At 32.6% G+C, this 22,991-nt stretch overlaps 1 protein-coding gene across 1 annotated transcript in view; it reads left to right on the top strand.

The window, feature by feature from the left end:
* The window catches only part of DNAI4 (dynein axonemal intermediate chain 4), a 110,240-nt gene that overhangs the window by 23,583 nt on the left and 63,666 nt on the right, over nt 1-22,991 (top strand). The window contains exons 6-8 of the mRNA XM_081305948.1: nt 2,053-2,192; nt 12,508-12,663; nt 22,792-22,986. Of these exons, the coding sequence (XP_081162074.1) occupies nt 2,053-2,192; nt 12,508-12,663; nt 22,792-22,986 (491 nt within the window). The remainder of the gene's footprint in view (nt 1-2,052; nt 2,193-12,507; nt 12,664-22,791; nt 22,987-22,991) is intronic.

The raw sequence follows: 22,991 nt of genomic DNA on the forward strand, positions 1-22,991 counted from the left end.
TTTAAATGTGATTCATAATGCTATAAAATCTATTGCTAAAATAATTTTAGGACATTGCCCTCCCCAAAGTATAAAAAATTATAAAATTATTTGGACTCTAAAGTTTAATAGAATTAGGTCATGAATAACATAGTTTTACCAGCTTATACAAAGTAAGGGAAAGTGTACTAGGACCCCCAAAAAAGGGGCCTGAGGATGTAGCTCGATAGTAGATGTGTGCTTAGAATAATGAGGCTCTGGGTTCAATCCCCAAAATTAACAAAAAGAAAAGAAATAAAAACAACCTAGCTCAGGAGTTCAGGGCTGCTTGAGCAACACAGTGAGATTCTATCTCTTTGAAAATAAAGGAGAGAGAAAAGCACCTAAATTATCTTAAGAGATCCTAAATTACTAGGAATGCTGGCTGTTTTCAGAAGCAAACACAAATCTGTGGAGGAAAGCATACCCCATTCAGGCTCTTACTGTTTCCTCAGATTGAATTTGGTAAAAATACATCAAACCAATAAAGAAACAATTTATTACAAATAAGAATAAACAGAAGTAACAAATCCTAGATCTAGACACTGAGGGCTATGGATAATGATGTTATCAGATATATAATATATGTGTGAAATATTTAAGCAAGAGTTAAAACATCATTAACATTAAGAAACTATCAAATTTATGACTCATGTTTGGAAAAAGAACTTTATAATAAACTATATTTATATGATTGTTGAAAATAAACAGCAACATGGTAAGCATAATTGATTAGAGATTTAATGAATTAGAAAATAGATCTGGATAAATTATACAAAATAACAAAGTATTAAAAAAGTTAAAAATATGTTTATGTTTATAGTAGAATAAAATGGTCTGATATATGTCTAATATAGTTAGAAAGAGCAAAACAGAATTAAATAGAGGTACTGGTCAGAGTCATAATGACTTTCTCAACTATTGAGAGACACCATTTCACAGAAATAGGAATAAATAAGAAAGCTATAAAAAACATTCAGTGCATTGTACTACTCCAGAATACCAAATACAAAGAGGATATTTTTAAAATAGAAGAAAAATATAGGAAAAAAAACTTTTATCACTTTAAAGAAACAAACTGACAACACCTATCAGAGGCAAAGGTCACTCAATAGTATAAAGGTATAAGCATAAACTTAAATACTCCTAATAAAATAATCTCAATATATAGAGAACAAAATTGGAAACCTGATAAGTATCATTACACATAGAAGATTTTACCACTTCTCTTAATCATTGATAGGTCAACCAGGAAATAAAGTAGTATATATGCAGAAAATTTGGACAAAATCTTAATAACCTCTGCACTTAACATACTTCTGCCCTTAACAGTTAGAGAACACATTCTTTTTGAGAACATGGAACATCCATGAAACAAGATCTCAAAAATTTTAAAGAAGTAGAATCAAATAGATTAAATTCTCTGACAATGCAGTACAGTAAGAAAAACAACAACAACAACAACAACAGTAATATAAGCCACAATTCAAAGACATTCACATATACGCATTTGGAAGTTAGAAAACACATTTTTAAATTCCTCAGAGCAAAAAAAAAATAATGAAATTTTTAAAAAAGTTCTAAGAACTGACCAATTCTGAAAATATGCTTTGAGAATGTCACAAAAGTAGTATTTTGAAGGATTATATAACTTTATATATTTACATTAAAGTTCTATAGAACTTATTAAAACCTCTATAGAAATAGTGCTAATATATTACTGGTGGATACTGAAAGTAGTCCAGATGTTGAGAGGTACAGTGTAAAAGCATCCTTTGGAAGTCAATCTTTTCCGAAGAATATTTTTGAACTCTGACTTCACTTTTTGGTATAGCCACATTAATGATAATAATATCAAGTAAAAATGCATCAAACCAATAAAGAAATAATTCATTATGAATAAGAATAAACAGAAGTAACAAATCCTAGATCTAGATGCTGAGGACATAAATGGAGAATGGTGACATACATAGAGAATATGTGCAGTTATAATTGATTTTTATTAATGAGTTGGTTTTACTTTATTTTTTACAGCCAAGGAAATAAGAATTATGAAAGCCTTTGTAAAAATAGATTAGGCAATGACTTATATGTTGAAAGGATGATGCAGACTTTTAATGGTGCATCTAAGAATAAAGATGTTCAGTGTGATAAAATCATAACAGAAGACAAAGGTAATTTGTTTTATTCTCCTTGATAAACTACTATGTTTTAGTATATGCTCCTTGAGTCTGACAATCAACAAATAAATGCTGAAATATAGAGAGCAAAAATAGAATAAGTTGGACAATTCACAGTAGTAATTATGTACTGTGATCTATAGTTTTCAGAATTTGAAAAATAAGGTAACAAGTAATAAAGATATAGATTTGAATAACATAACTCAATCTTGATTTTTTGTATACTCTATCATAGCATTCTGTACTCTTCAGTTGTTCATGAAAGATTTATAAATTTATTATTTAGTATGTCACAAAGAATATCTACCACAATTAACATTTTAAATGTTCTAGACATTATTTTAGGCCCTTCATGTATGTTATCTGGTTTAATTCTCACAACTCTATAAGTTAGGCACTATTATTATTGCACATTTTGTAGATGAGGAAATAGGAAAAAAAAATTAGCTAACTTGTTCTTACTCCAGAGCCTATGTTCTTAATGACTGCAGTTACTCTCTCAATTTTTACAAATTAACATCCTTGAGAATATTTTATAGCCAAAAATCTGTATATAAAAAGTAAACATTTCATTTCAATATTAACTGAGATAATCCCATGGAAATATAGGAACCAGAAAGGCATACCACTATTACAGTAATCTTTCATCATTGTATTGGCATTTTCAACTTTTGTGGTAAGACAAGAACAGATATAGAACATTCCTGTATGACCAAAGGAATACTTATAAGGAAGGTTACAGATGATCTTAACTGCCTTTACTACTCAACAAAACTATAATCTAATTTTTTAAAAGATTAAAATGAACTTCTAGCAAAAACATTTAATCAGTTTTTAATAAAAGCATTTTTATTAATGAATTAGTGTTACACCTAGAGAAACAAAAATTATTAAATCATTTGTAGAAATAGATGAGGCAAACGTGTGTATCTTGCCTAATCTGTCTTATAGGTGGGAGCATTTATTCCCTATTCCTAATATTTTCTTTTATTTGAGAGAGTATAAATGAGTGTGTTCATCTCCACTGTTATTCTCTTACTTATTTCTACCTAGGAATAAAGGTGTGACTTACCTAATTGATCAGTTAGGTAGTAGAAATGTGGATATGCATGATTCCTTGCTTTCCCTTTCCTGGAACCCTGCAGGCAGCAGAAAATATGATTCAGATTGGCTTCTCCAGGCTACAAATTTTAAAGAGAGATTACTCAACATGGAGAGGTCTGTAGCTATTAAGCTGTATTTGCTAAGTCTAATTCTAGGATTTATGATTAAGGAGTTCTTTGTTGCTACTTTTATTAATAGATTTAAAAATAAAGGAAAGAATCATTCTTTATAGAACTCAAAATTATCAAAACTGCTCAAAAAATGACAGAATTTTACTTGATAATTGAAGTAATGGGAAAGTTTTTACCAAAGAATAATCCCTAACCCCCCTAATATAGCCCACATCAAGGATCTTCTTAGAGGCTTAATCCATAAATATGAGAGTAATTTATAATATGTGTACATTGGGCAGGATTCTTTAGAGAAATGGAATCAATAAGGTGCACACACACATGTACACACATAGTCATGCAGTGCTAACCATGTTTCAATCAGTGATGGACCACATATATGATGGTAATTGAATTAGATTATATTACCTAATGATATCATAACTTTCTTAATTTGTAACTGTTTTTAAGTAACATATATCTGTATAAAAGATTTTTTTTATAAGGTATTGGCTTATATGGTTATGGAGGTTGAGAAGTACCATGAATTATTATTTGTAAACCCAGGAAAACTGATAGTATGGTTTGAAGGCCTGAAGGTCAGAGTACTAATGGTGTATATGCCAGTCTGGCTTTGAAAACCTTAGAATGAGGAGTACTGAGGGAAGAAGATTAATATCTCTTACAAAAAAATAAAAAGCATTTAAAATATTCAGATTCAGTCTTGATATAGTTATCTGTAAAGACATAGTAGGATCTTTCTTGATAAAATATTTGAAATAAAAAGTAAACATTTTGTTTCAATATTAACTGAGATAATCCCCATGGAAATATAGGAACCAGAAAAGCATACCACTATTATAGTAATCTTTCATTTGTATTGGCATTTTCAACTTTGGTGGTAAGACAAGAACAGATATAGAACATTAATGTTCTTTGTTTTTGTGGGGGTGGGGTACTGGGGATTGAACTCAGGGGCACTCAACCACTGAGTAACATCCCAGCCCTACTTTGTATTTTATTTAGAGATAGGGTCCCACTGAGTTGCTTAGTGCCTTGCTTTTGATGAGGCTGGCTTTGAACTCATGATTCTCCTGCCTCAGCCTCCCGAGTCACTGGGATTATAGGAATGTGCCACGGTGCCTGCTGGAACATTAATATTCTTAAGGAGAAAACCAAGTGATCATTATTTGTATGAAATATTAATATCTATTTAGGACTTTATTAATCAGCTTTTTGCTGTTGTGACAAATGCCTGAGATTATTAACTTATAAGTAAGAGGGCTGGGGATGTGGCTCAAGCGGTAGCGCGCTCGCCTGGCATGCGTGCGGCCCGGGTTCCATCCTTAGCACCACATACCAACAAAGATGTTGTGTCCGCCGAGAACTAAAAAATAAATATTAAAAATTCTCTCTCTCTCTCTCTGTCTCTCTCTCTGTCTCTCTCTCTCTCTCTCTCTCTCTCCTCTCTCTCTCTCTTTAAAAAAAAACTTATAAGTAAGAAAGATTTATTTTGGATACATACATATATGTATATAAAATCACCTGGCCCTGGTGTTTTGGGCCTATGGTGTTAGGATCATGTGGAAGGAGAGCTCTGTTCACCTCATGGCAGACAAAAAGCAAAATACAAAGGAGAGACCAAGCATCCCAATATCTCTTTCAAGAATATTCTGACTGACTAAACTCCTTCCAGTAGGTCCCACCTTCCAAAGTTTACACCACTTCCCAATAGTGCCATATGCTGGTTACCAAGCCTTTAACACATAGGCTTTTGAGGCTATTCTAGACTATAGCAGATACCTCAAGAGCATTAACTGACAAATAGTCTTATGAGACATTAGCAAAGATGGCAGAATAGGTGGTTCCAGCAATATGTTTCTCCAAAGAAATGTCAAAAAAAAAAAAGAGAGAGAGAAAAAATGAACTCTTGGGGTTGGGGATATAGCTCAATTGGCAGAGTGCTTGCCTCGCATGCACAAGGCCCTGGGTTCAATCCCTGGCATCACCAAAAAAAAAAAAAAAAAAATGAACTGTTGTCAGAACTCTAGAAAATAGTCAAAGGTCTATAGCAACCAAGCAAGAGCTGAATCAAGAAAAAAGCAACTTAATATGCAATAAAGGAAGTATTCAGAAAGCTAATCAGAGAACTTACGTAATGAAATACATTGGTACTAGCTTTAAATTCTTTCAAAACTTTGCTAGATCTTTCAAAATTGTGACATTAAAATGTTGAAGGAAAAGTGAGTTCTAAAGAAGTAAAATGTAGGTAACATAAAAGATTTATTAAAAGCACCCCATTAACTCTTAGCAATAAACGACAAAAGCCGTTTAACATTGCTAGGAAATTTTTGTGGCATCTTCACTTATTTTTCCTCACTCCCTCTAAGGTGGTGGTCTTTTTGTGTGTGTTTGTGCAAAGAATTGAACTTAGGGGCACTCTACCATTGAGCTACATCCCAAGTTTCTTTTTATTTTTTGAGACAAGGAATTGCTAAGTTGCCCAAACTTATGATCCACGTCCTCCAGCCTCACGTGTAGCTTGGATCAAAGATGTGTGCCACCATACCCCGCATAGTGGTAGTATTAAAGGCAGTAACCCACCTTTGCAGTGTGAGATCTTGGCCTATCTTATTCTCGAAGGGAATCTTATCTCAAAGAATTAAGTTTGTTTTCTTTAATTGTCTTGGGGTTACCTGAAGGACTGAGACAAGGCAGTTTTCTTTTTTTCACCAAACTCAAAACTCTATCAAGCAATAAAGCAGCTGTACATAGGGCATTCTTCAAAAATATTCTTTTTTTTTTTTACTTTTTATTTTTATTTATTTTTTCTTACATATATGACAATAGTAGAATGCATTATACTCATAATTATCCATTCACAGCTAAAACATTCTAAGAAAAATAAACATATACAATGACACAAATATGTATTAAAATATGTCAGAAGTAACCAAAAGAAAATTATATGAGTATACTAGTATTTCACAAAAGAGACTCTGGAGAAGTTATCATAAAAAACTCACTGCTACTTGTGGCAAGAGTATACAACTTAACCAAACAAGGGAAATCTCAAACCCTGTGAAGGAAAGTGTACGGATGAGTTTGTTTTGGAAATTAGAGTATTGAGTAAGGCCTGGAAATACAGGGGAATTTGAAAAGTTTCATACATGCTTTGGGTAGAATACATTCTCCAAAAGAATATGAGAAGATCCTAAGTCTTTACCTTTAACTGACTTCTAGGCTCAGTACGCACAGGAAGTGAAGGCTAAGGAAAAGTTATAAATAGCTTGGCCACACATTGAAGGAAAGTCGCAATACAGAGAGTATATCTGCAAAGATTGGGAATTGATTTATTTTATTTTTTTTTTCTTTTCCTTCTTTTTTTAGTTAAAAAGCATTTATTTTTTGAGAGAGGAGGTTGAGGGGAGATCTAGAAATTCAAGGAAATTTTTGAAAGGACAGTAGCTTACCACAAGCTAAAGAACAAAGAGTTCTGAGATAACAGAAGACAGAGAACACAGAATTTTACAAAATTTTTGTTTTTAAAATTTGCTAAACAAAGAATTATTATCCTCAGAAAACTATTAAAAACAAAGAGCATAAAGAATCTGATTTCTGGCAGGGCGCAGTGGCAACACACCTGTAATCCCAGTGGCTTGGGAGGCTGAGGCAGAAGATCACAAGTCTAAAGCCAGCCTCAGCAAGGGCAAAGCACTACACAACTCAGTGAGATACTGCCTCTAAATAAAATACAAAATAGGGCTGGGGATGTTACTTAGTGGTCAAGTGTCCCTGAGTTCAGTCCCTGGTACCCCTCCCCCCACAAAAGAATCTGGTTTCTGGAATTAAAATAATAATTTAAATTTTCAGTTTTAAACAAGAAATTATAAAAGATACAAGGAAACAAGAAAATGTGGCTCATTTAAAGAATAAATTAACAAACTTTCCATGAGGAAACAGAGATGGGACTTACTAAACAAAAATTTAGATCAATTACATTTGATATGTTAATAGAGCTAAATGAAACTATGGACAAACATCTAAACTAAGTGAAGAGAATGATGTATGAACAAATAAAGAATATCAATAAAAAGAAATTGTAAAAAGAATCATTCTGGAGATTGAAAGTATAATAACTGAACTGGAAAAACTGGAGTTTTCAATAGTAGATTTGAGCAAGATGGTGAAATAATCATTGATTCTTAAAGATAGATCAATTTAAAAATTCTAACCTGTGTAGCAGAAAGAAAAAAATAAAAGTGAGCAACACCTGAGGGACCCATGAGATACCATAAGCATGGCTATATATACATAATGTCACTCTCAGAGAGGAAGGAGATAAAGGATGCAAAGAATGTTTGAAGAAGAAATGACCAGAGTCTTTTCAAATTTGATAAAAGACATAAATCTGCACTTCCAAGAGGGTCAACAAACTATAAGAAGGATAAACAATGACATCCAGGTAGAGACACTAGATAATTAAACTGTCAAGACAAAGAGAAAAATCTTGAAAGCAATAATAGAAAAGTGACTCATAAAGGACTCAGTGGTTGACTGCCCCTGAGTTCAATCCCCAGTACCCACTCTCCAAAAGAAAAACAATAATTATAAGACTATGTTAATGGGCATATAATGTGTAAACATAATTTTGAAAACAACATAAAGTGGTGGGATGGAGCTGTGTAAGGAGTAGGGTTTTTAGATCCAATGACACAAGTATATGCAAAAGGGTGCCAATAGAAACCAAAAGAAAGTTAAGACAGTTATACTAGTATTATGCAAGAGTCTTTAGAGAAATTGTTATAAGAAACAAAAACATCTATAAAGAAGATATTGCAATTATAAACACATATACCTAATAAGAAAACCCCAAAAGATACAAAGCAAGAATGGACACAGTTGGAGGATAAAATCGACAATTTTACAATAATAGTTTCAATATACTACTGCCAATTATGAACAATGAACAAGATCAGTAGGAAAATATAGGATTTTAATGGCAATATAAACTAACTAGAATAACAAACATACACAGAATACTCAACCTCTAAACAGCAAAATACATATTTTTCTCAAGTTTACATGCAACATTCTTTAAGATAGACCATTATATTAGGACACAAAACATGAGTTGATAAAATTTTAAATTTTGAAATCATCTGGAGAACTTTTCTGACCATAGTGTAATGAAACTAAAAATCTATAATGGATGGAAAAGTGGAAAGTTCACAAATATGTAGAAATCAACAGCATATTCTTAAACAACTGGTAAGTTAAAGAATAAAATAAGGGCTGGGGATGTGGCTCAAGCGGTAGCGCGCTCACCTGGCATGCGTGCAGCCCGGGTTCGATCCTCAGCACCACATACAGACAAAGATGTTGTGTCCGCCAAGAACTAAAAAATAAATATTAAAAAATTCTCTCTCTCTCTCTCTCTCTCTCCCTCTCTCTCTCTCTCTTTAAAAAAAAAGAATAAAATAAGAGAGAAGTTGAAAAATACTTTTAGACAAATAAAAATGAGAATACCATATGCTAGAACTTATGGACTGCAGTGAAAGCCATGCTTAGGGCGAAATTTATAGCTGATATAGCTCATTGTAGAATGTTTGCCTAGCAAGTGTGAGGTCTGGGTTAGACCAGTAACCTAACTTTATACCTTAAGATGTAAAGATCCAAAAGCTAGCACAAGGAAGGGAATAATAAAGATTAGAGTGGAGATAAGAAGATTTCAGAACTAGTAAATAAAAAAAGTTGGTAGTCTGAAAAGATAGACAAAATTAACAAAACTTTTGCAAGATTGACTACCCAAAAATGGAGAAATGATTCAGATTACCAGAATCAGAAGTGAAAGTGGGACTCCTGACCTTCCCCAAACAAAATGGATTATAATATAATACTACGAACAATTGTATGCCAATAAATTAGATAACTAAATAAAATGGACAAATTCCTAGACACACACAAAGTGCCAAAACTGACTCAAGGAGAAATAGAAAATCTCAACAGATGCATGACAGATTTAATAGTTTGGATATAAGACATTCCCCAGTGTCTTGTGTTCGTGCAGAAGTGTTCAGATATATAGTAATTGGATTTTGAGAGCTGGAACCTATCGAGTCCATACTCGGCCTCAACCTTGGACCCAGAGGAATGGAGCCTCTATGGACTGAGACCTCTGATACCCATATGGAAAAATAAATTTTTCCTCCTCTAAGTTGTTCTTGTCAGGTAGTTTGGTCACAGTGATGCTAGAATTCTATGAATCATTTATAGAAGATTTAATACAAATCTTTTCAAAAATGAGAAGGGAAAAAAAAGAACGGAACATTTTGAAACTCATGAGACCAGCATTATTCTGATGCCAAAGTCAGATAAAGAAATTGAAATAAAAGAAAACTACAGACCAATGTTCATTATTATTATGGATGTAAATATCCTTAACAAAGTATAAATAAACTCAGTTCAGCAGCATATTAAGTGGATTATACAGTATGGTCAGGTAGTGTTTATCCCACTGATGCAAGAGGGGGTCAACATATGGAAATCAATCTATGTAATATACAATATTAATGGAGTGAAAGACACCCCCACCACCACCCACCCCACCACCCCTCACACAGTGTTATCTACCTGGATTTTTCTCTGTATATAGCTTGCCATTACTGCTCTTAATTTAGTTCCTGATCTCATTTCCATTAGGTGTCTTTAGATAAATTGAAGAAATTCAGTTATTTGAACAACCACCTTTACCAGAATTTGCTATATGTATATTGTCAGGGGAAAGTCATTCTCACGTTAAGTGAATCTTTACAGAAGTAATTCAGCTAAATTAATAATTTCTGACCTCTCTGTGACTTTATTCATTCATTCCTAAGAAAGGAAAAGTGACTAATGTGATAAAGAAGTATTTAGGAAAATGAATTAAAGCTCGACCACTTCCAAATTTTTTAGTTATGATTTTTCACTTGCAGAAGGCTTGCATTCTGATCTCACCCCTGCTGAACAGGTTGTTGCTTATCTAGCTGTGCTAGTTAGTATGTATTCCATACATTCTGAAGTAAAGAAGTATTTAATCTGTTTAGTTGTAGATTTAAGACCACATTTTTCAATCACCCTTACCAGTAATGAAGGTAATATTTTGATCTCCATTTATTTTGTGCATCTATCTTGGAGTTTCATTCAAAATCAGGCAGAGAAGAGATATGCTTTTATTGTATGATTAAACCTTACTATTTACTTGGTTGTATTTGAAATATTTAGTGTAAATAATGTATTTAATACTTAAAAAACATTTATTGTGAAATACTACCACTAATAGAAGTGTATAAAACATATGTGTAGTTTAAAGAAAGAATTAATTCCATGTGCTTTACTAGCCAGCCTAACAAATAGAACACCCTTAATTGTTTAAAGCTCCTGGACACTCTCCTATCACAACCCATTTCCCACTGGAAATATCTTAGACCAACCCAGAAATGCTGGGAAAAAAAAGTATAATTTAAACTACTTTTTTTCTGTTACCAGTTAAATTAAGAGCTTTAATAATATATAACTATAAAATTGGAAAATGCAGTCATTTTTTATTTATTACTCTTCTTGAACATAATATTAGGGCTTGTAGCTTGAGATTTTATTTTTTAACAGCTTTATTGAGATATGTAAATATATTTTTTGAGATATAAATTTATTTATCATTGAGGTATATATATTTAATATATAAAAATGAACATATTTAACTTGTAGTTTGATGGGTTGGAGGTTTTCTGTTAAACTTATTTAAACTAAGAAAAGTAATTATGTTCAAACTAAAATTAGCAGTAATTTGTTGTCTTCAAATAAAAAAGTTTTAAATCATCCTAATATCTTAACATTGCTAATTTGTAATATGTATATTTATTTGTGTAGCAATTATATTATTAATGACTGTGTAATAATATATTCCTACATACTAAGCTTACCAAACTTTCAGTTAAAGGTTACCAAAAAAAAAAGTAATTCAATATTCATGGATATAATTTCTTTCTTAGATCTCTTTATAAACATAGAAATTGTACTCTTTTCAATTCATTAAAATATACTAATATTTATTCTTTGTATTACTCTTAGATGCTATTAAAAAATTTCATTAAGATAGAAAATTATGAAATTTTGAGTTAGTATTCTTACTTATTGAAAACATTAGATACCAAAGCTCCTTCATTTCATATTAGGAAAATAATAGTTCTAGCAATGAAGTAACTGCATTTATTGAGTTTAGATTCTATTTTTAATTTTTAAGGAAAAGAATTATTTTATTAAAACACCATGATTTAACTGAAAGTTAGGAAGTTTAACATTTAGAAATATATTGTTTGTGATCACTGACAAAATAATTGCTAAAAAGTGGTATAAATCAGCAGTGAAAGGGGTTGCAACTTTTAAATTATTATTATTATTTGAAGATTAGTAATATGCCCAGTTTTTGTTTGGGGACTATTGTTATTTTTAGATGATATGAACAAATTTAACAAACTTAAACAAGGTTTAAAAAGAGATAATAACCATACTACTCTACAAATTTCTTGAAAACAGACTCTATCATTTTCTCAACAAGTATAACCTTTCACATTAATAGGAATATACGAAATTTTTACTGGATAAAAATTGAATCATTTCTTTTCAAATAAACAGATCTGGAGAATATAATATGTATGTGTTGACCATGATATGTAAGAATATAAAAATCTTATCATGTTATTATCCAGGTCCATATCACTAGGTGGACCCATAATAACAGACTGCTGATATTATACCAGATAAGCTTGAAAAAGAAGGAAAAGAGGTGTGGAGATCAGAAATTACAGTAAGGATAATTTGGAGCTATCCCTAAAGCACTAAGGTATTTGTATATGCTAATAGTGTGATGACAGAGGATCTCTTGAGGTGGCCTCATGAATTATTTGTCATCTTTATTTACTTTCTGCCATTATTATAAAAACAGTGATTTAAAAAAAATAAGTACTAGATATTCTTAGATTTTGCTATGACTGATTTTGTGTAAATCTGATATGATAGTTTTGATTTCAAATAATTTTTCCTTTCTTTCTCTTTAGGCATGATGGCCACTACCTGGGATTTGTTTGATTCATACAATGCTCTAGAACTTTCATCTTTATCATCAAAACAATCTGCAATTAAATCAGATAGTAAAGCAAATGTACGTCCTAAAGATTGGGATCAAGGGCCGGTACAAAGTACCATAGGGAAAAGTAAGATTTTATTTATTTCAGTTTTTTGAGTGATGCTTTCACATGACATTTTAAGTTGTCTTTTAACAATGGCAAAGTTTTCTTTCTGATGGAACAGAAAGCTTTTACTCAGTAATAATGCTGTTATTCTTTCACACTGCTTTGAATTCTAGATATCTGCAGAATTTTCAAAGTTCTTTCTCATGGCCTCTTTTCTTGGTCTCACACTCTTTCACACACATGAGTTCTATTATATATATATTTAACTATGTTTTAATCAAAACCCATTTAAAACAGCAATACATTAATGTGACTCTCAACTGCAGGTGATTTTATCTCCACAGGTACATTGGCAATGTCTGGAGACATTTCAGAGCATCTTGTGGGTGGATGTCAAGGGTCTGCTAAAATTTTTTGAGTATTCAGGACAGCCCCTACAACAAAGAAGTCCCTAATGCAGGGCTAAGAAACCCTGCATTACAATTTAGCTTTTAGTATTCTAAGTTTTAAGATAAAATGTTGTGATTAAGTACATAAAATTGTAACTTTCCTAGCATATTTGCAACATGGAAAAGTTTTTACCATGTCCAGTTGTAAAGAGTTTGTTAAATTCCTTTGTTCTTCTTGTTAAACTTATTTAGCAGTACAAGGGATTGAAGCCAGTGAAGCCACTGAGCTACACTTTTTATTTTATTTTTGAAACAGGTTCTTGCTAAATTATGGAGGCAATCCTCTTGCCTCCTGAGTACCTGGGATTCCAGACATAGACCGTTATGCCTGCCATCCACTCGCAAATATTTTGTGATTAACCTGATTTTATCTACCTCTCCTGCAGAGTCTTTATAAAATTATATTGCTACATTTAAGGAATAGTCTTTATTTCAGAATAACTATAACCTCACAGAGTTTTTGTAAGTTCTGACAAATTTTCATAATTAAACTTTTTTCACTTTCACTGATTTTGATCCAAAGACAGATGTAATATTTGAAAGTTCAGTAAGTTAGTAAATAGTTTTAAACATGAAGTTTAAAGAAAATTGATAAATTCCAGAAAACAGCTGCTTTATAATTGACTATATTTCCTTAAGAGATTTTAGATCCTTAAGATCTTTAAATTTGGTCTTTTTATCTTGTTTAGTCTTTTATTTTAATCTAAATTTCTAGTATATGACCTATATTCTTTTGTTTCTTTAATCACATTTATATTCATGTAGATTTTTAACTATGTTTTAATCATAATTACTTATAGTGAATTATTTGTAGGTTTCCCAGAGAACAAGGAAGGGAAGAATTTCAGAAAAAGAAACATTTGTATTTTTTTTATAGTCATCATCTTTTTTTTTAATTTAATTGATTTTATTTTTAAAATACACAACAGCAGAATGCATTGAAATACTTATTACACATATGGAGCACAGTTTTTTATATCTTTGTACATAAAGTATGTTCACGCCAATTCATGTCTTTATACATGTACTTTTTTTTGCATTACAGTTCTCATTACACATATATACCACAATTTTTCATATCTTTGTTTGTAAATAAAGTAGATTGACACCCAATTTGTGTCTTTGGATAATGGTATCCATTACATTCCACCATACTTGCTAATTTCCTGCCTCCTCCCTTCCCCTCCCACCCCTCTACCCTATCTATAATTCATTTATTTTTCTCATGCTTGCCCTGCCTACCCCACTATGAATCAGCCTCTTTATATCAGAGAAAACATTCAGCATTTCTTTTTTTGGGATTTGCTGACTTCACTTAGCATTATCTTCTCCAAAGCCATCCGTTTACCTGCAAATGCCATGATTTTATTCTCTTTTATTGCTAAGTAAAATTCCATTGTGTATATATGCCACATTTTTTTTATCCATTTATCCACTGAAGTGGGCATCTAAGTTGGCTCCACAGTTTAGCTGTTGTGAATTGTGCTGCTATAAACATTGATGTGGCTGTGTCCCTGTAGTATGCTGTTTTTAAGTCCTTTAGGTATAGTCCGAGGAGAGGGATAACTGAGTCAAATGGTGGTTCCATTCTCAGATTTCTAAGGAATCTCCAGACTGCTTTCCATATTGGCTGCACCAATTTGTAGTACCACCAGCAATGTATGATTGTACCTTTTTCCCACATCCTTGCCAACACTTATTGTTGTTTGTCTTCATAATAGCTGCCATTCTGACTGCAGTGAGATGATATCTTAGAGTAGTTTTGATTTGCATTTCTCTGATTGCTAGAGATGATGAGCATTTTTTCATATATTTGTCGATTGATTGTATATCTGCATGTGAGAAGTGTCTGTTCAGGTCCTTGCCCATTTGTTGATTGGGTTGTTTGTTGGTTGATTGTATATCTCCTTCTGAGAAGTGTCTGTTTAGGTCCTTGGCCCATTTATTGATTGGGTTATTATTTTTTTTTTTTCTGTTTAGCTTTTTGAGTTCTTTATATACCCTAGAGATTACTGCTCTATCTGATGTGTGAGGGGTAAAAAATTGCTCCCAGTATGTAGGTTCTCTGTTCACCTCACAGATTGTTTCTTTTGCTGAGAAGAAACTTTGTAGTTTGATTCCATCCCATTTATTGATTCTTGGTTTTAATTCTTGCGCTATAGGAGCCTTACTAAGGAAATTGGGGTCTAATCCCACATGATGAAGATTAGGGCCTACTTTTTTTTCTGTTAGACACAGAGTCTCTGGTTTAATTCCTAGGTCCTTGATCCATTTTGAGTTAAGTTTTGTGTATGGTAAGAAATATGAATTTAGTTTCATTTTGTTGTATATGGATTTACAGTTTTCCCAGCACCATTTGTTGAAGAGGTCATTTTTCCCCAATGTATGTTTTTAGCACCTATGTCTAATATAATATAATTGTAATTTTGTGGGTTAGTCTCTGTGTCCTCTATTCTGTACCATTGGTCTACTAGTCTATTTTGGTGCCAATCCCATGCTGTTTTTGTTATTGTTGCTCTGTAATATAGTTTAAGGCTTGTTATACTTATACTGCCTGCTTCACTTTTCTTGCTAAGGATTGCTTTAGCTATTCTGGGTCTCTTATTTTTCCAGATGAATTTCATGACTATTTTTTCTATTTCTATGAGGCTTGTCATTGGGATTTTGATTGAATTGTATTAAATCTGTACACTGTATGGTCATTTTGACAATATTAATTCTGCCTATCCAAGAACAAGGTAGATCTTTCCATCATCTAAGGTCTTCTTTAATTTCTTTCTTTAGCATATTGTAGTTTTCGTTGAGAGGTCTTTCTTCTCTTTTGCTAAGTTGATTCCCAAGTATTTTATGTCTTTTTGAGGCTATTGTAAATGGAGTAGTTTTCCTTATTTCCCTTTCAGAGAACTTATCAATGATATACAGAAAGGCCTTTGATTTATGGATGTTGAGTTTATATCCTGCTACTTTGCTGAATTCATTTACTAGTTCTAGAAGTTTTCTGGTGCAATTTTTTGGGTATTCCAGGTATAGAATCATACCGTTGGCATCTAGTGCCAATTTGAGTTGTTCTTTTTCCTATCCGTAACCCTTTAATCTCTTTCATCTTTCTAATTGCTCTGGCCAGTGTTTCAGGAACTATGTTAAATAAAAATGGTAACGGAGGGCATCCCTGTCTTGTTCCAGTTTTTGGAGGGAATGCTTTCAATTTTTCTCCATTTACAATGATGTTAGCCTGGGGCTTAGCATAGAAAGCCTTTATAATGTTTAGATATGTTCCTGTTATCCCTAGTTTTTCTAGTATTTTGAACATGAAGTGGTGCTCTATTTTGTTGAATGCTTTTTCTGCATCTCTTGAGATGATCATATGGCTATGATAAACTGGTATTCTTCTTTAAATATCTTGTAGAATTCAGCTGTGTGTCCTTCTGGTTCTGGACTTTGTCTTGGTTGGTAGGCTTCTGATGGTGTCTTCTATTTCATCGCTTGAAATTGATCTTTTTAAATTGTATATATCATCCTGATTCATTTTGGACAAATCATATGACTCTAGAAATTTGTCGATGCCTTTGATATTTTCTATTTTATTGGAGTAGAAGTTTTCAAAGTAATTTCTAATTATCTTCTGTATTTCTGTAGTGTCTGCTGTGATATTTCCTTTTTCATCACATGTTAGTAATTTGAGTTTTCTCTCTCATTCTCTTCATTAGCATGGCCAAGGGTTTGTCAATTTTATTTATTTTATCAAAGACCCAACTTTTTGTTTTGTCAATTTTTTTAATTGTTTCTTTTGTCTGATTTTAATTTTTCCTATCTTTTATAGCTTTTGGTGTTGATTTGTTCTTTTTCTAGGGCTTTGAAATGTAGTGTTAAGTCATTTAATTGTTGACTTTTTTCTTCTTCTTCTTCTCCCTCTTCTTTCTTCTTCGTTTGGTGCTGGGGACTGAACTCAGGGCTTTGTGCATGCTAGGCAAGCACTCTATCAGCTGAGCCACATCCCCAGCCTGACTTTTTCTTCTTTTAAGGAATGAACTCCATGCAATGATCTTTCCTCTTAGTACTGCCTTCATAGTGTCCCAGAGATTTTGATACGTTGTATCTGTGTTCCTTTTCACCTCTAAGAATTTTTAAATCTCCTTCCTCATGTCTTTCGAAAGTGTTGTTCATTTAGTAGCATACTATTTAGTCTCCAGGTGTTGGAGTAGCTTCTATTTTTTGATTTCTAATTTCATGCCATTATGATCCGATAGAATGCAGGGTAGTATCTCTACTTTTTTATATTTGCTAAGAGTTGCTTTGTCGCATAATATATGGTCTTTTTTAGAGAAGGATCCATATGCTATTGAGAAGAAAATGTATTTCCGCATTGAAGATTGAAATATTCCATTTATGTCAGTTTATTTGTACCTCAGATTATTTGTACCTCACCTTGGTGTTGGGCTTCCTGCCCATGTCCCAGGATGGATACTACTGCAACTATAGGTGGTGATGTCAATAGCAGGAGGTAACTTGAGACAACAGTGGAGGTGCGCCAAGATGGATGCAACATCTTTCAGAGATGGGGCTGAAAGGGTGGGCCTTACACTGGCTTTGGGATGCCTTTTCCAAGCTGCAGCTACTTCTAGGCCCTATCTATTTTCCCAAGATAAAGGCATGGGAAAGGCTATGGGGATGGCTATAGTTGTCTCAAGATGGAAGTGGGTTAGACCTTGGCTCCCAGGCGTTGGTGGTTGGGGGTGGACCCAGGCCTACGCTGTGCCTGGGCTCCCCCACTCCTTTTAATTTTGGCAGTGGGTGTAGCATCTCCTATTTTATTCCTGATTTTAGCAGTTTGTTCTTTCTGTCCGTTTTGCTAGGATTGTTAATTTTATTGATCCTCTTTGACTTTCTCTATTTTTTTTTACCTCCATATTAATTTATTTCTGATATTACATTTTCTATGTCTTTCTTTTTGATTGCTTTTAGTTTATTTTGCTCTTCTTCTTCTTCTTTTGACTTTGTTATTGATTAAGGAGTTTAGATTATTGATTATTCTGTTTTCTAATATATTCATTTAATGTGACAAATTTTCCTTTTAGCGCTGCTATGTCTGTGTTCCACAAATTTGGATATGTTGTGCTTTCATTTCATTAAATATATTTATTTTTTATTTTCCTTACAACTTCCTTTTTTGATCCATAGATTATCTGGGGTGGTTTTTTAAATCCCAAGTTTTAGGAGATTTTCCTTTTATCTTACCACTATTGATTTCTCATTTGATTCCATTATGATTAAAAAACACACTTTGATCTCTCTTCTTTGAACCCAGTATGACTTATCTTCTTTTATTTATTTATTTTTTTGTTTTGTTTTGTTTTTGACTTATCTTCTTTTAAATGTTGTAAGATTTGTTTTATGCTTCAGGATGTGTATTCTATGGGCATTGGGTAGAGAGTAATTAAGATTTTTTTTTTAAAAGCTAATGATGTTGTTGGGTTTGTGTATTTTATTGCTAATTCACTATCTTTTTAGTTTATTGAATTTTGGATTTGTTTCTCCTTTCTGTTCTAATGGTATTTGCCTTACCTATTTTGCAGTCTTACTTTTTTCTATATAAACATTTATGATCACTATATCTTTTTGTTGCAGTCATTATATAATATTGTTATGTTTCTGGTAATTTTCTTTGCTATGAAGTCTGTTGCATATAATGGTATAGCCTCTCCTACTTTGTTTTTGATAATGATTGCCTGATAGATTATCTTTTTCCATCCTTTTACTTTCAATTTACCTATATTACATATTTGAAATAAATTTCTTATAGACATCATATATTTGAGTCATGTTTTTAATCCCGTATTTGCTGATTTCTGCCTTTGAGTTGTAAATATAATTTGTATTTAACATTTATTTATATATTACTCAGTAAATTGGCTACTGTTTGTTTGGGTTTTTTTGCTCTCTTTATTTTTGTTTCTTCTTTATCTTTTTAATAACTTCTTGCTGTTTACTCAATGTTTATGATTCTACTCTAATACATAAAGATATATATATATATATTTAGTTTATCTCTGTAACTTTTTGAGGATTTACTCTACATATTGCACTCTATACAAATAACTTATCATAGTCTACTGATGCCAACATTTTAACAGTTCCAGGAAACCTTATCTCCCATTACAGTGTTTCATAATTCCCTATTTGTCTTAAATATTTCTAAATATTTAGATATTGAAACATTTAGATATTTAGATGTAGAAATACATCAGACAATGTAATTTTTCTTCAATCATAAACATCACAAAAGTAGGAAGTTATATTTTATTTAATTCTCCCATTGTCCTTTTTCTCCTTTCTGATGCTCCAAAATTCCCTTTTTTTCACATTTTCTTCCTATTTAGGGGAATTTCTTTAGCTATTCTTGGGATTTTTTTTTTTCTCTTTGGTGGGGGGGAGAGACATTCTCTTAGTATTCTGCAGTCTAAGAATATCTTAATTTTCCCTTATTTTTATAGGATATTTTCACTGAGTGTAGAATTCTGGGTTGACACCTCTTTTCATTCAACATTAAAAGAATGTGGGCTACTTGCTTCTAGCATCTCTGGTTTCTGATAAAAACCCTACTGCTACTGAAATTATTTTCCCTCTATAGATAAGATATAATTCCTTTTTCACTGCTCCCTAGATTTTTTTCTTCTATTTTCAATAGTTTCAATATGATGTTTCTTGTGTATATTTCTTTGGGTTTATTCTCCTTCAGCTTCATTTAGTTTCTTTAATCATTTGTGGTTATTTGCCAAATTTTGAAAGTTTTCAGCTATCATTTGTTCAGGTACTTTTTCCATCATACCTTCTTTCTCCTCTTCTAAAATGCCAATGATAATGTTATACCTTTTGTTACAGTCCCACAAGTCCCTGAATCTCTGTTCACTTTTCTCACACTATTTTCTCTGTTTTAAAAATTAGATTGTTTCTATTATACTTTCTTCAAGTTTATTGATTTTTGTCCCTCTACTTCTCTCCATTCTGTTGTTGAACCCCTGACTTGTTGAGCCCCTGACTTGTTGAGTCCCTGACTTGAGATTTTGTTCATTGTATTTTTTCATTTATAAATTTTCCATTTGATTCTCTTTATTTGCTAAGATGCTCTATTCCTTTGATGATACTTCCTAATTTTTGTATGCTTCAAGTGTGTTCATAAATACTGTTGAGGCATTTTTATGATGCCATTTTGATTTTTTTTAACAGATAAAATCTACCATCTCTCAGTGTTATTATCTATTCTTTTTTGTTTATTTGTTTTTTAATTCAAGTTGAGATTTTTTTGGTTCTTGGTATAGTGAATGTCTTTCAATTGATACCTGGATATTTCATGTATTGTGTTAGGATTCAGATCTTTTTAAAACTTTCCATTTTACTAGGCTTTTTTTTTTTTTTTTGGACACTATGCTAGCAGGGGAAAATATGAGTCATTGCCTGATTTCTACTAAGTGGGAATGGAAATCCAGATATCCCACTTGGTTTCCTCTGATATCCTCATGACTGCTGAGTAGTAATGGATGCTCTGAGTTCCATTGATACCTTGTGGCTAGCAAGTATAGGATTGTCTTATTACAGAGTCACATGTGGCCTCCATTGACACTACAGAATGGAGGTTGTGTTCATTACTGCTGGGCAGTGATAAAAATTCTGATTATCCATTAGTCCAACACTGATTACTCCAGCAGGGTGGGGAAGGGAAAATTTGTTACTTCCAGATGAGTGTAGAATTCTAGGCTTTGTTCTTTTCGGATACTTTCTTTATGTTTGGTGGAGATGATTATCCTGACTTTATTGTGCTTTCTCTGATACTGTACATAGTAGAAGGTCAGAGGATTGAGGTACCTTGTTACAACTTTGTCAGTATGAAAGTCTAGGCTCCCACTTCGCCTTGGTGGCTTGGAAGAGGTTAAAGTTTTATTTGTTTTGTTTTTGTAGTGTTTGGCTGGAGTAAAATGATTGTCATCTAAAATCTCTCTTTCATGGATGTTCCTTTTCTGGTCCTTTGGATAAAGAGAATAGGCTTCTGTGGGCATTTTTGTCTATGCCCAATGGCGTTTCCAAATTGCTGGCTTGGGAATGTATGAAACAAAAAGAATACCCCAGGAATTCACCACTGTATCATTCCTTGCTTCTCAAGTATCCTCCTACCTGTTTTGCCCTATTCTTTCTTCCCTTCAAGAGGACTCCTTATTTTTTATTACATATAAAATTTCCAGTGTTTTTAGTTGAATTTAGCAGGTGGAATAGGGTAAAGTTTTCACAGAAGTGGTAATACCTGCCAGCCCTTTTTATGTTTTTCGTTTTGTTTGTTTGTTTGTTTTTTAAGAGACAGGGCCTTGCTAAATTGCTTAGGGCCTCAATAAGTTGCTGAGGCTGGATTTGAACTTCCAATCCTCCTGCTTTAGCCTCCTGAGTCACTGAGATTACAAGCAAGCACCACCACACCCAGCTTCCTTCATTCTGTTTAAGAGTTTATTAAACAGAGTAGTAGGCAGAATTATGGTCCCCCAAATTTGTATGCATTCCAATCCCTGGAGTCTCAGAGTACCTTACATGGTAAGAGGATTACCTTACATGATTAAAAAAAAAAAGTTTTTTCAAAGGTGATTACAATAGGATCTTCAGCTGGGGAGATTATCTTATCTAAACTAATTGGGCCCAACCTAAACTGTGAGTACTTAAAACTGGAGGACCTTTCTTAGCTTGGTCTGGGACAGAGATGTACTGACAGAAGAAGGTCTAATATGCAATGTTTCTGTGTTTGAACATGGAGGAGAGGTTGTGGGAAACCTCTAAGGAGCTGAAAAAGTCCAGGAAACAAATATTTCTCTTGAGTTTCCAAAATGAACATTGTTTATATCAACTCCTTGGTTTTGGTTCAGACCTCTAACCTACTGAACTAGAAGACAGTAAATTTGCCTTGTTTTAAGTCACTGTACTTTTTTTATAGCAGTAATAAAAAACTACTACCGAAGTGTAGTGTTTCCATAAAACAATCATCAAGTCAGAATTTTATTATATAAAGACTGATAATTTTACTTCAATGTTAAGAAGTTTTAATGTATCACCCCAAGTTCAGTTGTTGGAAACATAATCCTGAAATCCATATTAATGATATTTGGAAGTTTGGCCTTTGGTAGGTAATTAGAGTTAGATGAGATCATAAGGGTGGGACCCCAATGGTAGGATTAGTGGCTCTATATATAGAGATTGAAGGCAGACTTGAGTGCATGCTTCCTGTCTCTGGCCATGTGATGCCTTCTGTCATGTCATGAAACAGAAAAAATACCCTCTATAGGTGAAGCTTCTCAAACTTGAACTTAACAGCCTTCAGAATTGTAAGAAATAAGTTTATTTTCTTTATAAATTTCCCAGTTTATGGCATTATGATATAACAACAGAAAACACACGAAGGCAGATACACATTATTTCAGGAGGTTATCATTACTTCCCTTTTGAAAAACAGCTTTTTTTTATGGTTAAGAAGACCAAAACAAGTCAATATATGTTTATATTGCATTTATTTATACAGAAAACATTTTAATAAATGTCTGTTAAAGTTGTTGGAAACTGGAGGAAAACAAATTGATATGACAACATGTCATTTTTGAATTTTTAGAATGTGTGGACCATCTAGTATTATATAGATATTTTATTATTGTATCATGTTTGTATTTTGCAGGTAGTGAAGCTAGTTCTCTTATGGATATAGAAAATGTAATTATGTCTAAAATCCATGATGATGAAGAGGACCACTCAGATGCAATATTAAAATCTGATAAATTTCATCAAGATTTATTTTTCATGGAACGTGTTCTAATGGAAAATATATTTCAACCCAAACTTGCAGCTTATCGTCAACTTCCTATTTTAAAAGGTATT

Source organism: Spermophilus citellus, assembly GCF_964194105.1.
Source record: "Spermophilus citellus genome assembly, chromosome: 9".
In the NCBI taxonomy this organism is placed as follows: domain Eukaryota; kingdom Metazoa; phylum Chordata; class Mammalia; order Rodentia; family Sciuridae; genus Spermophilus; species Spermophilus citellus.